General features: G+C 30.6%; 1 protein-coding gene and 1 long non-coding RNA gene across 3 annotated transcripts; both read left to right on the top strand.

The window, feature by feature from the left end:
• Positions 1-620: 620 nt before the first annotated feature.
• Positions 621-13,193, top strand: LOC130442612 (glutathione-specific gamma-glutamylcyclotransferase 1). Of its 2 annotated transcripts, XM_056776893.1 has the most exons (3): positions 621-911; positions 3,841-3,876; positions 10,205-13,193. In XM_056776893.1, exons 1-3 carry the CDS (start codon positions 726-728, stop codon positions 10,727-10,729), a joined length of 747 nt encoding a protein of 248 aa, XP_056632871.1. In that variant the 5' UTR covers positions 621-725; the 3' UTR covers positions 10,730-13,193. The 2 variants fall into 2 exon arrangements, with proteins under 2 accessions (XP_056632871.1, XP_056632880.1); XM_056776902.1 differs by lacking the exon at positions 3,841-3,876 and having other exon boundaries at positions 648-911.
• On the top strand, positions 5,704-7,929 carry LOC130442627 (uncharacterized). Its single transcript, XR_008909787.1, has 2 exons — positions 5,704-6,556; positions 6,967-7,929. It is a non-coding gene; the product is annotated as an uncharacterized LOC130442627 (long non-coding RNA).

Raw genomic sequence — 13,193 nt, forward strand, 5'->3', positions numbered from 1 at the left:
TTATGTCCTGTAATCTTCTTCTGATTGAATCCATTTAATTTCTTATTTTTCCTTAGAATTCCTTGGCTTTCAGTACAACATCTGATCTTGAGGTTCCCAGATCTTCTCCTGATTGTATATTTGCTTTGCTTTAGAAATATTTTTTGTCAGTTCAAAGATTGTAGCTTGGGCATCCATGATTTGCATCCTAAATTTTTAGCTATCCACTGCTCCATTTTCTTTTTATGATAGGAATGGACCCATCTTGGTTTCTCTCTGTTCATCATCAGGCGCTTAAAAATAAATTTCATTATTTGTCATACCTTATCATCTTTGCTTGATGGGTTATAGTCATTTTTTTGCTACATTCTAGTCACTTTTCTCTATTTAAGAAACAAATTTTTTCATAAACAGTTGCGCTCTAAAACATTGTCATAAATGATTCGATGTGTTGATAAATAGAAATTTCTCAAGAAAATTTATAAGAAATATAATAGCCTAAAACACACTTAGGCCTCTCAGAATCGTCCATATAACTCAATTGCTAGTCGTCTACTGTTATTCACGTGGTATAAAATTATTGACACATATTATTTTTAAACGTATCCCCCACTATACTCTCGCCAACGAAAAGAAAAATTATATCGAGAATCAAGAAGCGAGAAGTTAATGTGAATTCGCGATTGAGTCTACGTTGTGTTCTGTGATCGACTCGAACGGTGTATTGCATCAGATATTTTACAAATATGAACATAGCGGAACTCGAAAACGAAATTTTTAAGGAAGATACTAAGGCCTTATGGGTTTTTGCTTACGGGTCTTTATGTTGGAGACCCGGATTTGATTTTAATAAAGCAATTACAGGATTTATAAAAGGATATGAGAGACGATTTTGGCAAGGAAATATTATACATAGAGGAACAGAAGAAAGGGTGAGTTGATATATTTGACATGAATATTGTATGACGCAGGAACAATTTTTTGACTGTCTAAAGAAAACATTCTAAGTACTTTAGCAAGATTTTTATAGCACGGAACACATATATTATTATGTGGAAGGGGGTAATGATGCAGACATATGTTTGAAAGGAATAGTACAACAAACAAATAATTTTCACAGATTTTCAGAAAAAATATTCTATCTTAATTATTATCTAAAAATAATAATTTTCTTCTCATTCAGTCATATAAAATGGAATAAAAAAGAGATGGACTTAAATATTTTTCGTACTTTATTTTAATTTTGTTATATTTTAATATTAATTGAATTTGAAATTTTCAAATATGTTCAGATGGTACTAAAGGAGAGGATATAAAAATTAAATTTTGAATCTCCTTCAATAACATTTATTTCCAAATTTTATATATATAAAAGAAAAGGAAAGCTTCAGATATAAATCGTTTTGGGGAATATTGAATCAAAAATCCAAAGCAATTGATAAATATTCTAATCAATATTTATGGAATAGATTATGATAAGGAAAACAAATGTTCAGATTTATTTAACTTATAACTAATTACTAATACTAGTAAATATCACGTTTTTGAATAGAATTTCGAAAAATTGTTATAATTCATAAAATGATGATAAATATATACGAGATGTGGCAAAAATCCACTGAATTATTTTTTTAAGAATAAAATAATATTAAGGTTTGAATTAATTTTTGTTTTGCGCTTCTACCAACGTCGAAACCACAACTGGAGGCATTATGGGAATAGGAGAATGTGGATATAAAATAAAAGTCTTAGCGTCCAAAAAGTCGCGAAGAAGAAACACAACGGCCCTTTTTTAGGTTTCTTTATTCGCAGATCGGTTCTCGAACATTCCAATATTTGATCGATAAATACTGATTTTATATCTCAGGGTCATAGACGTAGACATATTTTGAAATTTTGAATGCTTCTTTTGCAATTTTGTCTCAACAGAAAACTTAATGCATTACTCAAGATCTAGATGTTATGAGATATGTGGCAAACACGATCTCATCAAAGCGGTTATATAGGGTTAGTTTGAAATTAGGAAATATCTGAATATCAATGGAAAACAGAAAAATATTTCTAAAGTTGTGGACCATAGTTTCTAGTTGAAACAAAATATATAGAAAAGTCTTGAATTGCGTAGTGTATATCTGTACATTAGATCAGTTAATGATGTCTTTAGACTAGCATTGTTATGAAGTTCTTAGGCTTAAATTTCCAAGTTTATAGGCCCTCTAATTATTACGTACTAAAATTCGAGTTACATAGATCTAATGAACTGCAAACAGCATGTTAAACGACAAGAATTTTATTCTATTAATAACGTTTAACCCATGAAAATTTTGTACCACAAAAAAATTTTAACAGAAGAGACTAATGACATCATAATAGGCTACATCATTTTACTACCGAAAACTGGAGATAAAGTGGATAAAAATTTTTAAAACCGTGTTTTTGAACATATTTCATGATTCTGAACCCAAGAAATGGTAAGAAATTATCCAACTATTATAAAGTTCACCTAATTAGAAAACAAGTGACCAAAAATTGTGATGTAAGTCCACGTTTGAGCCCAGACGCGCATCGTTCGTTTTGAAATCGAAGTCCCAAAATGTTTTCAAATTGTCTTCAACTAACTCGAAATAATATAATCTTAATGAGAAATTCATTAACAAAAAATATGATGTAAGTAGTTTTAAAAACGCCAAAAAAAATTAATAAAATTGACGTTTGAGCGTCGACGTGCATCGTTCTTTTTGAAATCGAAATCCCAAAGTGTTTTTAAATTCTCTTTAACTACTGCGAAGGATACTTAATAAGGAAAGTATTAACAGAAAATAGTTATATAAATATTTTTCATAACGCCAAGAAACATTCATAAGTTGTAAGTTTTAACGCTGACGCGCATTATTTGTTTTGAATTCGAAGCCCCAAAGTTTTTAAACTTCTCTTCAACTAATGAAATTGTGATGTAAGTATTTTTTATGACGTCCAAAGAATTCGTGAAGATTACAACACCAGTAATTAAAGAATATTTGGAGATATTTTGGGGCTTCGATTTCAAAAACAACGATGCGCGTCAGCGCTCAAACGTAAACTTCATGAACTTACATCACAATTTTAGGTCACTTGTTTTCTAATTATGTGAACTTTATACCAGTTAAATAATTTATTTTTTTCTTAGGTCTTCGGTTCAGAATCGTTTTTTTTTTTATTTAATTTATCTCTGCAAATTACGATCCTGTACAACGTATACATCAATTTCTACTTTGTGAACATTATTTTTGAGGTATTCGGTATTCCCATGAGAAAAAATCTAACAATGTCAAGTCCCGTGAACGGGGTGGCTATTTTAATGCTCTCTTTTATTTTTTTCGGCCACTGTGTATACCTCTCCCTCATACCATATCCGCCAATTATATCACTTTGCTTTATGACAAAATACATTTATTTGGATTGGCTGAGGGGTCAATATTTTCTTAACCTGATTTAATCTATAGCATTCAAACTACTATATTCCATGGGGTATTTCATTTAAAATATTCATCATTGCGGTGACTACGCTCTCCAGAACCACCCTATAGCAATCATGCAACACGTGTTAAAAAATTCATATTTTTTCCGTTTTCATTTAAATGTTTTCATACTTCAAACTAGTAGCAGAAAGGCAAGGAAAAATGAGTAAATACTTCCATTGGTCGTTTTAACATACAGTGTGAGTAATCGCTACTATATTAATTGATTCACTATAATCTTTATCATATCTCTTGCACTCAGTTCTATAAATGTTAGCTCCTGTCTTAAATATACTTGAATGTACAGTTTGTCTTGAAAATTTTCATTTTGTATATTAACCACAACAATTGTATTTTGTTTCAGCCAGGACGAGTAGCAACATTAGTTGAAAATATGCAGGTAACTAATATCAAACTAAACTTAATTAATATTTAACTGTATAGAAGGTTAAACGAAATAATTCCACTCAAGCGACATAAAGAAATAATTTTATTAATATAACCTTGTCCTTACTAGATACACATCAAAAGTGAAGATCCATATTGTAGACCGGGAGCTGATTCAAGTATGAGGACAGCATTTTATATGTAATATTGAATTTAAAAAATTTGATTCTGGTGGTGTGAATTGAATTTAGGGAGAAATTATTTAGCTCTATTTTAATGAATAATGGAAAAAGTTATAAAGAAATATGATGTTGATGTTTCAATAGGAAGATTTTATTAATATTACAAAAACAATAGTCTTTATCACTTTCTTAGTCTTCAAATATTCGATTCTTTTTAAGCGAGGTTTCTGGGAATGCTATTAAAGTTTTTTTATATTTGTATAAGTCATATAGTATCTCTTATAATTCTAAAAAATATCAAAGGGTTGTTGTGGACATTCATATAAAAGAAATCATTTTTTTATGGAATTAATTCAATGATGATATTAAGCAAAACACTTCTGACATAGAGGATTATGTTTTTGAAACTGCCATTTTAAAGATTCGGTTCTCGAAATTCGTGGCACAGACATCTTCCTTCATTGATCGCTTCCTACGCCAAGGGTACTATAAATTGTAGGAAAGATCTTTTCTTTATAGATTATTATCAATGTGTTTACAATAGTCATTATAATGAGGCGGCTGGAAATCTCCCTATATTTATAACCTTAACGTCTCGATCATCGATCAAATACTGCAGCATTCAGATAGATATTCACCTCTCTTCAGTTTATCCTTAATTTTTGGTGAATATTCTCTATTGGGATTACAAGATCCTACTGGCTCGTAATCTGTATTGTGCTGGATTTGTCTAAGTAATAAAGTCATCAAAACAAACTATCTTTTTCCTTTCACATGTTTCAGTAGCATATACTCCTCCAAAGTCGACCGCTCTCCGAATTTTGTAATACTTATAATGAGTTTGAGAGTAAGTAGTCTGTTGGTTTTTTGGTCATACAAAATGCTGTTCTGCTTATATCATTCTAAGGAACAAATTGAATAAAAGAATGATATCCATTCTGTTAGTAAAACTTTTATTTCGTCTTTTCAAACACTGATTACATTTTTGGACTTCTTATCAATACTTTATTTCACCAAACCTTCTAAATAACCAGCAAAACACTTGAAATCTTCTGATAGAACACACAAAATCTATATTTTTTGATGGTGAGATTGACATTTTTAGTAATTTGTTGAAAATTTGTCAATTGATTTCAAATACCAAAACAAACGGATCAATAGCTCAAGAATAATCAATTTGCATCAACAATTTTAGTCAAATCAGCGAGTTTAAGAACTACTTGATGTAACCAGATGGTTTGAAATTAGAATGATATACAAGAGTGATTCAAGAAAATGAATATGTGAATAAGAAACACGATATTGTTATCGTGGAATAGAAATAACATTAAATAGCTTTTTCTTGAGTGGACGGACTTTTTTTTATAATAATGGATGATGATATATATGGATGAACGGAGATGTTTTGAGTAAGGTCACAGCAAATGTTTATCTCAAACATGTTATTACACTAACTATTCAGCCCATGAGATTAGCAATTGATTTTTATGACCATCAATAGTCGACAATATAGTAACATAAGCACAAATCCAAATACGTTGGAAGAGACAAGTGTTTGAAGTCCAAATTGACCAGCAAACTCACAAAATATGAATCCGAGTGGTATATGATTGGCAGAGTAATATTTGAAAGACCTAACTCACTAATTAAAAGTAAGTTATATCCATTGAAAAGGTATAAAACAGTTTTCCATTTCATTCAATTTAACTCTTTCAATTTCATGATGAATGAACTCACTATTGCAAAATAAAGGAAAAAATTCACATAAAATGTTTAAAAATTCCAATGCACCGAACAATAATCTTTAGTCCGTTAAACTTCTTACCAAACATCATATTAATATAATACACAAAAAAAAAACAATGTTTCGAGTACAAATAAATCATGTTTGTACTGATAAGTGAGCGAAAACAAAAAGCGTTTCCTACTTATATTGATACATTGTTTTACTTTGTAACACGAGTTTATTTCACGACTAAAATTAGTATCACGACTTTTTAGCGTGATCAGTAACATTTATATAGATATTATAGTCCAGGAAATGAAGCCTGAACGTGACCGTTCTACATTAGAAGATTCATGGGATTATGTTCATACCACTAAGTTCAAAAAGTGAAATAATGATAGAAAAGTGTTAGGCACCATTGCTTCATATAATGGGATAAAGGGAGAATTTGCTAAAAAGCGGTGGTATTCGAAAAATAAGAAGATACTTTTCCATCAAGACACATCTTGGTGATAGCCATGTCTACAAATCACGAATTGCATTTCAAATTGGTTAACTATCAACTGTATACACCAGATCTGACCCCAGCGATTTTTTCTATGACTTTGACGTAAACGACTATTATTTGGAAAGATTAAAAAGGTTAGAGAATCACAGCAAAAAATATATAGGCTCAAAAAGAGGCTATGCTGAAGAATAAAAATGATCATGGAAAAACAATGTCTTGTTTCTTTTCAGTCGCATTCGTAGAAATGTTCTGAGATCTTACTGGTGATTCCTAGTAGGTACTGTAGTGATTCTATTATCTTTACAATTTATTAATTTTTCTTTATTTTTTTTCCAATTTCGGCCTCACCAATTATTTGCATCTCATTCTTTTTAAGAAATTTAGTTTCTAATCTTTCAATTCCAAATTAACTAGAACCAGCTATTTTCATATTGTCTTACAAACAAGTATAAAATTACTTTGCAATATTTCTAAAAATATCACTTTTTTCGGTTTTTATAGATTTCACATAACAAAATTTCAGAATAGAACGGCTGGTTTCATTTAAAGATAATATTAAATTTAAAGTTTCCATTAAATTCACGCGTTTCATAATTGCCAAGTTTCTTTTAGCTGCAAACGTCAAAGGCAAACATACTCGTAGGCTATGTTTGAATTCGAAGCTGACCCAGGCTTCTTTTTGATAAGTTTTAGAAAAATGGTTTATGGCATAATGGCTGGATATCGTGCTACATTAAGTTCGAGCTCAAGCTCATCCAAAGAGGAAAATACTATTGACGTAAGACGAAAATTATACAGAAAAAACTATTTGGAAATTCATAACAACTTTGATTTTTCATAAACTGTATCGGCTTCGGATTCGTAACATTGTAGCTCGTTGGCCAGGTTCCGTTCACGACCAGACCATTCAATACAGAGTTTTGAGAAGATAGTTTGAGGAAGGTCACTTTGGAAGACATCTTTTAGAGGGTGACAACGGATATCGCATTCGGAGTTACCTCGTGGCAAAATTGAAAAACGTGATTACAAACGCTGAAAATTTAAACAATGAATCTATTATAAGAACAAGGAACATCGTAAAAATAAAAATTGTGCATCATTCATGTTAAACTTTCAATACTTACGATTGAAAATGATAAAAATAATTATTGAATAGAATAATTGAGGTCAAAAATTGAATTGAAGAATTAAATTGGCAACTCCATGCCACCAAAGATCAAGTCAAAAGAAGTGTTAGCGATAAAACAACACTCACTTTTACGTTTTATTTTGTTTCTTTTTTTAACGACACATATTGGATAAGAACAGTGTAATGTCAACCTTTTTTTAACATCATCACTATACCAATTAAGTTAAAGAGCCCAGTAATCTAATATAAATATAACATATGCGGTGGGATTGTGAAACCGATCATAATTTGTTTATTTTCCACTTATGCTTGTTCACAATTAAGTTAAGTACAAAATGTTTCGAAAGCAAACTTTATTTGAGTCATAAATAAGCTCCTTTAAAATACAAATTTTTCAATGGCTGTTTTTAAAAATCTACTACGATAATATTTTTGAAGATATTTTTAGCTTTGTTATTTTAGATTCTAGTGTTGTAACCTTCACATAATTTACGTCAATAAAGAAATGCCTACCAACAAAAGTTTAATTCCCTTTTATTCCCTTTTAATTCATGTTTTTTAATGTTTGTAACGAGAATCTATTGCAATTATATTTTTGTAGATATTTTTAGCTCTTCCGTTTTAAATTTTTACACCAGCTTGTTTGTGTCTTAACCAGAGATAGATTCTTCTCGCTAAATCCTTTTTCATTTTGCTCTATCTATTGAAAAAAAAAATTCAAATATTTAACAAAACGGAAACTTAATTAGATAGAGGAAATTGATGGTAGTTAGTTATTTCACGCTATCACATGGGAAATACATAAAATACTATGAAATAGATTGTCACAATCGGAATTCACTGTTGAATTCCATCCGAAAAATTTTAATAAACAGTATCGATATATTATTTTGCAATTTTTATACAAAAATGAGTTTGGCACCTATAAGTGCCTGATTGGTAGACATGAAATCTTATTTTTATCAATGCTTCAATAATGATATATTAATGTCTTCGTAATGATATAATAATGTAATAATAATGTTCTTTAGTTGATCAATTTGTAAATTGAATAATACATTGTTTCCTTCAGATTAAGAATATGTCTTACCCACATATTGACATAAACATATAATTTTTGATCTTATTTGAAATAAGGATACATTCCATAAATGGACATAATAATTATGGCAAAATGACGACCCGAAATGATAATAAAAATGAAAATATCTAACTGTACTAGTCAGGTTCTCAGGCGATGGTAAAAAACGCATGTAAAATTCACATTAACCAAAGCCTGTATATTATTTGATTCCATGATATTAGGCGATGGATTTTAATAAATTTTTGTTTTTTTTTATATTCCTGAAAACTCTAATCTAATCGCGTCTGTAGGTTTTAGAGGTATTCTTTAACAACAATTGTTATTTGTATCTTTTTCTTCGAGAAATGTAAAGTTTCTCTCAAAATGATGGAACTAATATTCTGCAGTTGATGATACCTGCTCATATATTTATTTTCCGAGGACGCTACGTCTTAGTTTTACAGATACAGTTTGGATTTTCCTAACTTTTAAAATGTACACTCTATATCATTTAAATAAAGAGTAACTTTATCCGAAAAGGGTTTAGTTCTTTTCCAAAATCTCTTGGACAATATATGCATCACTCATTCATATATGTCTGCTAATTTTCTATTTTCAAAAACCCTATCACTAACAGTACCTCATGAAATGTGTTTTTCCGGTATTTTGCATTTTCTAAAGTACTTGACAGCACTCTCAATCCCTATGCCAATTTCGTCTAACAAATTAAGTGAGAACAATTCCAATAAAGATTTTAATAAACTACAAACTGCAAACGTACAAAGAAATGTAAAAAATGGAGACAAAATTTTTAGAATATAATGCTGAACAATTGATTAAGATGCAATGTTTCAGTTTTACTGAAAAAACGACGAACGTTGATTCTAATACATTATCCAGATTGGTGGCCAGATCTGGTGGCCAGATCTGGTGGATATAACCAATTCTAAGTCCTATTTGCGAATTTTACCGATAATTGAAGTGTGTGATAGTGCGACGTTCACATTTTTTCTTCACTTTATCAATAAATGATTTTTGAAGACAACCTTTAAACAACAGTTTTGTCTTAAGGAGTCCAGTGATGGATTGTGTGTCTTAAGGAGTCCAGTGGTGGATTTTGGTTAAACTGCGTCAATATGGATTGGAAGTTGTTCATTGCCCTTTTGGTCCAAGATGAGTAAACATGTCACTCAACGTGCGGATAGGTAATGCATGCAGAAGTCAGTCAGTATATTGCAAATGCATTCGTTTGATCTGCCAACAGACTCTTCTATCTCTCTAACCTTAATCCGGCGGTCCTTTACTACCATTTGGTGAACTTTTTCGATAATATCGCAAATTGTCGCAGTTTTCGACCGTACCAAATGCACATCGTCAGTCAAGCTGATACGATCACGTTTAAATTCAGCTGCACAATCTTTGCGATCGTAAATTATGAAGTTTCCGTACACAGTATTTAAAACCTCTCTCATTCATTTCAAAACAAATAACTCGATTCCAAATTTTTTCCATTTTCAGAAAAATCTTCCCAACGACTTACATATATGGCTTTCGAATGAAAATTAAACATCCAATATAGCTTAGTGAGAATCTCTCCACCTGCGCAAATATATTTCTCAACTCATATAAATGCTGAATGTAATTATTTTATCTGACTAATGTATACTTTAGACCATAAATTCTTATGATTTGTATAATTATTGTGCTTTAAATATTTATTTTAATTATTTCAGGGCAGAGTCCACGGAATTGCATTCGAAATTAGTGGAGATGCAGCTATACCATACCTCTCACGACGGGAATGCAAGCTAGGAGGTTATATATCACATTTCACTACTTTCTATCCAGCAAATGGAAATCCTTTCAACGTTCTGCTATACGTAGCGACGTCGAATAATCCTCATTGGCTAGGTCACGCAGAGGCGAAAACTATAGCACGACAAGTAATAAATAGTAAAGGGACATGCGGAAGTAATGTAGAATATGTTATTAGGTTAGCTAATTTTATGAGAGAGCATTTCTCAGATGTACCAGATTTTCATTTATTTGAATTAGAAAAAGAAGTATTGGATTTAATTGAAAATGAAAGACTGTGTTTAAAAGCTCTAATGGGTGATGGAGAAGGATGTATTAGTTTTGTCAAAAAGAACGTCGATCGAACATCAACTAGGCAGCTACAAGAAGATGAAGGAAGATTGGATAATTTCCAATTTTCAACAAGAATTCAAGGAACGAAATTGCGTTGCTTGAATCTTTAACTAATTATATTTGTATTAATTCTGTGATTATTTATCTGTATTGTTAATTATTTTTGCAAATGAAGACACTTGAAAAATAATATTATAAACATTAGCTTAAGATAAAGTCCAAGTCAGAACAAACTTCCAAGTAGAATTGTTTGATTTTCTTAAGGTTTATGAAAATAACTGACTAATTTACTAAATTAAGAATAGAAAACAACAAATAGTTTTCGATAAGTGCAACTGTAGTAATCCAGTCAAAGTTCATAGTGTTAGGTTTAAAATTAGTTTAGTACATATTATTATTGAACAAATAAATACGGACTGAAGCAAAGACGTACCCCTAACATTGAAAGTGAATTAAAAAAAATATTATTTTAGCATCAAAAAGGTTCAATTGAGAAAAAGATTTAAGTTTGTTTAAAACAACGAATCATTTAAGTAATGTCCATAGCAGTTAGTTCTTTATTTTTGCATAACTCTGCGAATCGTTTGTTGTATAAAGCGGCCAACTACTTGACAAATTGCATGCTTCTTCAAAGCTTCTAAGGCATTGGGTCGGTGTTTACACAGTTCAATCCCGACGCAACCTCCAACAAAATTATTCGCACGGTGTAAAATCGATCAAACTCGTGTGCCATAGAATGTCAGTATATCAAGAAATCATGGACCAGGGAACATTTTTCTCTTTAAAAACAACTATCGAGTTCCTAGCAGTGCCACTATCCTACTGTAACAACGCTAGAGAAATTATTGGAACACCAACACTAACAAAATTTTTATATATCTGTACTTATTACCTAACCTTAAAAAGGGTTAGAAAAGGAATATTTTATAAAATAAATCTACAAGAAATACTTCATACGAGTAGAACAAGACGACATATTACATTACAATAATCGTACATTGGTACTGATACTTACAAAAATAGTCTCGTGGGATCTCAGAGATGAGACTGTGAAAAATTCTCTAAGTGTTGAAGTGAAGAAAACCAATCCAGCTGGACAGTCATACCAGAGGAAAAAGGTAGCAGGGGTGGGAATGTGCGAGTTCAAACACGTTCGAGTAACACTTCAACCTGTTGTCTAGGGATTCCCCAGATGACGCTCGATTACTGGAGTATTAATCCACGCTCCAACAAATCGAATACACACGTTTTTGAAATGGTTATAAGCGTTTTGATTCGACTCTAAAAATCGTAGCCGTTAAGAAAATCAAATAAGTCTACTCATTGTTCAATCGACTCTATAGTTTATGTTTTGATGTATATAATTTACCAAATAAAGTTATAATAGTTCCTATTTATATTAGATAATTGTTCATAGTTATGACTTTATATTTATTTTTCATAAACTCAAACCGAATTTAAAACTTTGAAATATTTTTTACGATTTGGAGACTGCAATAACTTTGTATAAGATTGAAATTTTCAGTATTGTCAAATAGGTTAATTTAGTTACATACACACAAGCGTCGGATTAAGAAGTAGTGGGGCTTAGGGCTAAAATCGACCCGGGGCCCACTTAAGGAAATCAAAATCAGATCTAACTTTTTTGAATAAAATATATTAGTTTCAAATTAAATGTTTATACGTAAATATAAATTCAAATCTTATTTAATAAACTGTATAAAATTTTTATTTCATAAACTCCTTCTCGATTTAGTTATGGCAAAATTTTCAATTATCTCATCAAAATTCATATTCTGTAACAACTCATTTTCAATGCACGGCCTTGTTAATGACGACAATCGCTCATCTACATTGTAGAGCGATGTACATTTTTTATTCTTTTTAAAACGGTAGGCTATAATTCGGAAAAGTTTCCATCATATCTGATGCAAGTTGTAGATCATTAGACTATATTTCTACTAGAGATTTTACTCGCACTTCTAGCTCGCCATTTACATTTTGAATGAATGTAATATGTAATTTATTATTATTTAGAGTATAAGATTATTAATTATATAGAGTAAAAAATTAGTGTGCGGATTAAATTACACTTATTCATTGATTTCATAAAAAACAGTTTTTCGCAAAAATGCAAATTTTGCTGTAGATCTAATATTGCTTCTAAAATAAATGATCAAATTAGTATTTTGCGGAGCCCCTACGGGCTCGGGGTCTGGGGCTTCAGCCACCGATAGACCCTCCCTAAATCCGACGCTGATACGCACCCATACAAATATATTGCATGAATATAATTGGTTGTCTTAAATTACATCACGTGTTCTATTAGTTACCTATCATAATGTTCACATTGCTCTTAATTATACATTTTAAATGCAAAATTGCTCCTTTTCTAATAACAAAAGTGTAAAAATATGTGACAAAAAAATTGAACTGTCATCTTGTTTCTTAAAATGTTTATATTGAAATTTCTGTGCCGCATAGAATAAGTTCCAAATCAGTATAAGAAAAGTTTAATGTGAGATGTGAATGTGAATAATTTTACTCTATATAAAATATACTTTTTTACTTCTT

This window comes from Diorhabda sublineata, chromosome 1, assembly GCF_026230105.1.
Source record: "Diorhabda sublineata isolate icDioSubl1.1 chromosome 1, icDioSubl1.1, whole genome shotgun sequence".
Lineage (NCBI taxonomy): Eukaryota > Metazoa > Arthropoda > Insecta > Coleoptera > Chrysomelidae > Diorhabda > Diorhabda sublineata.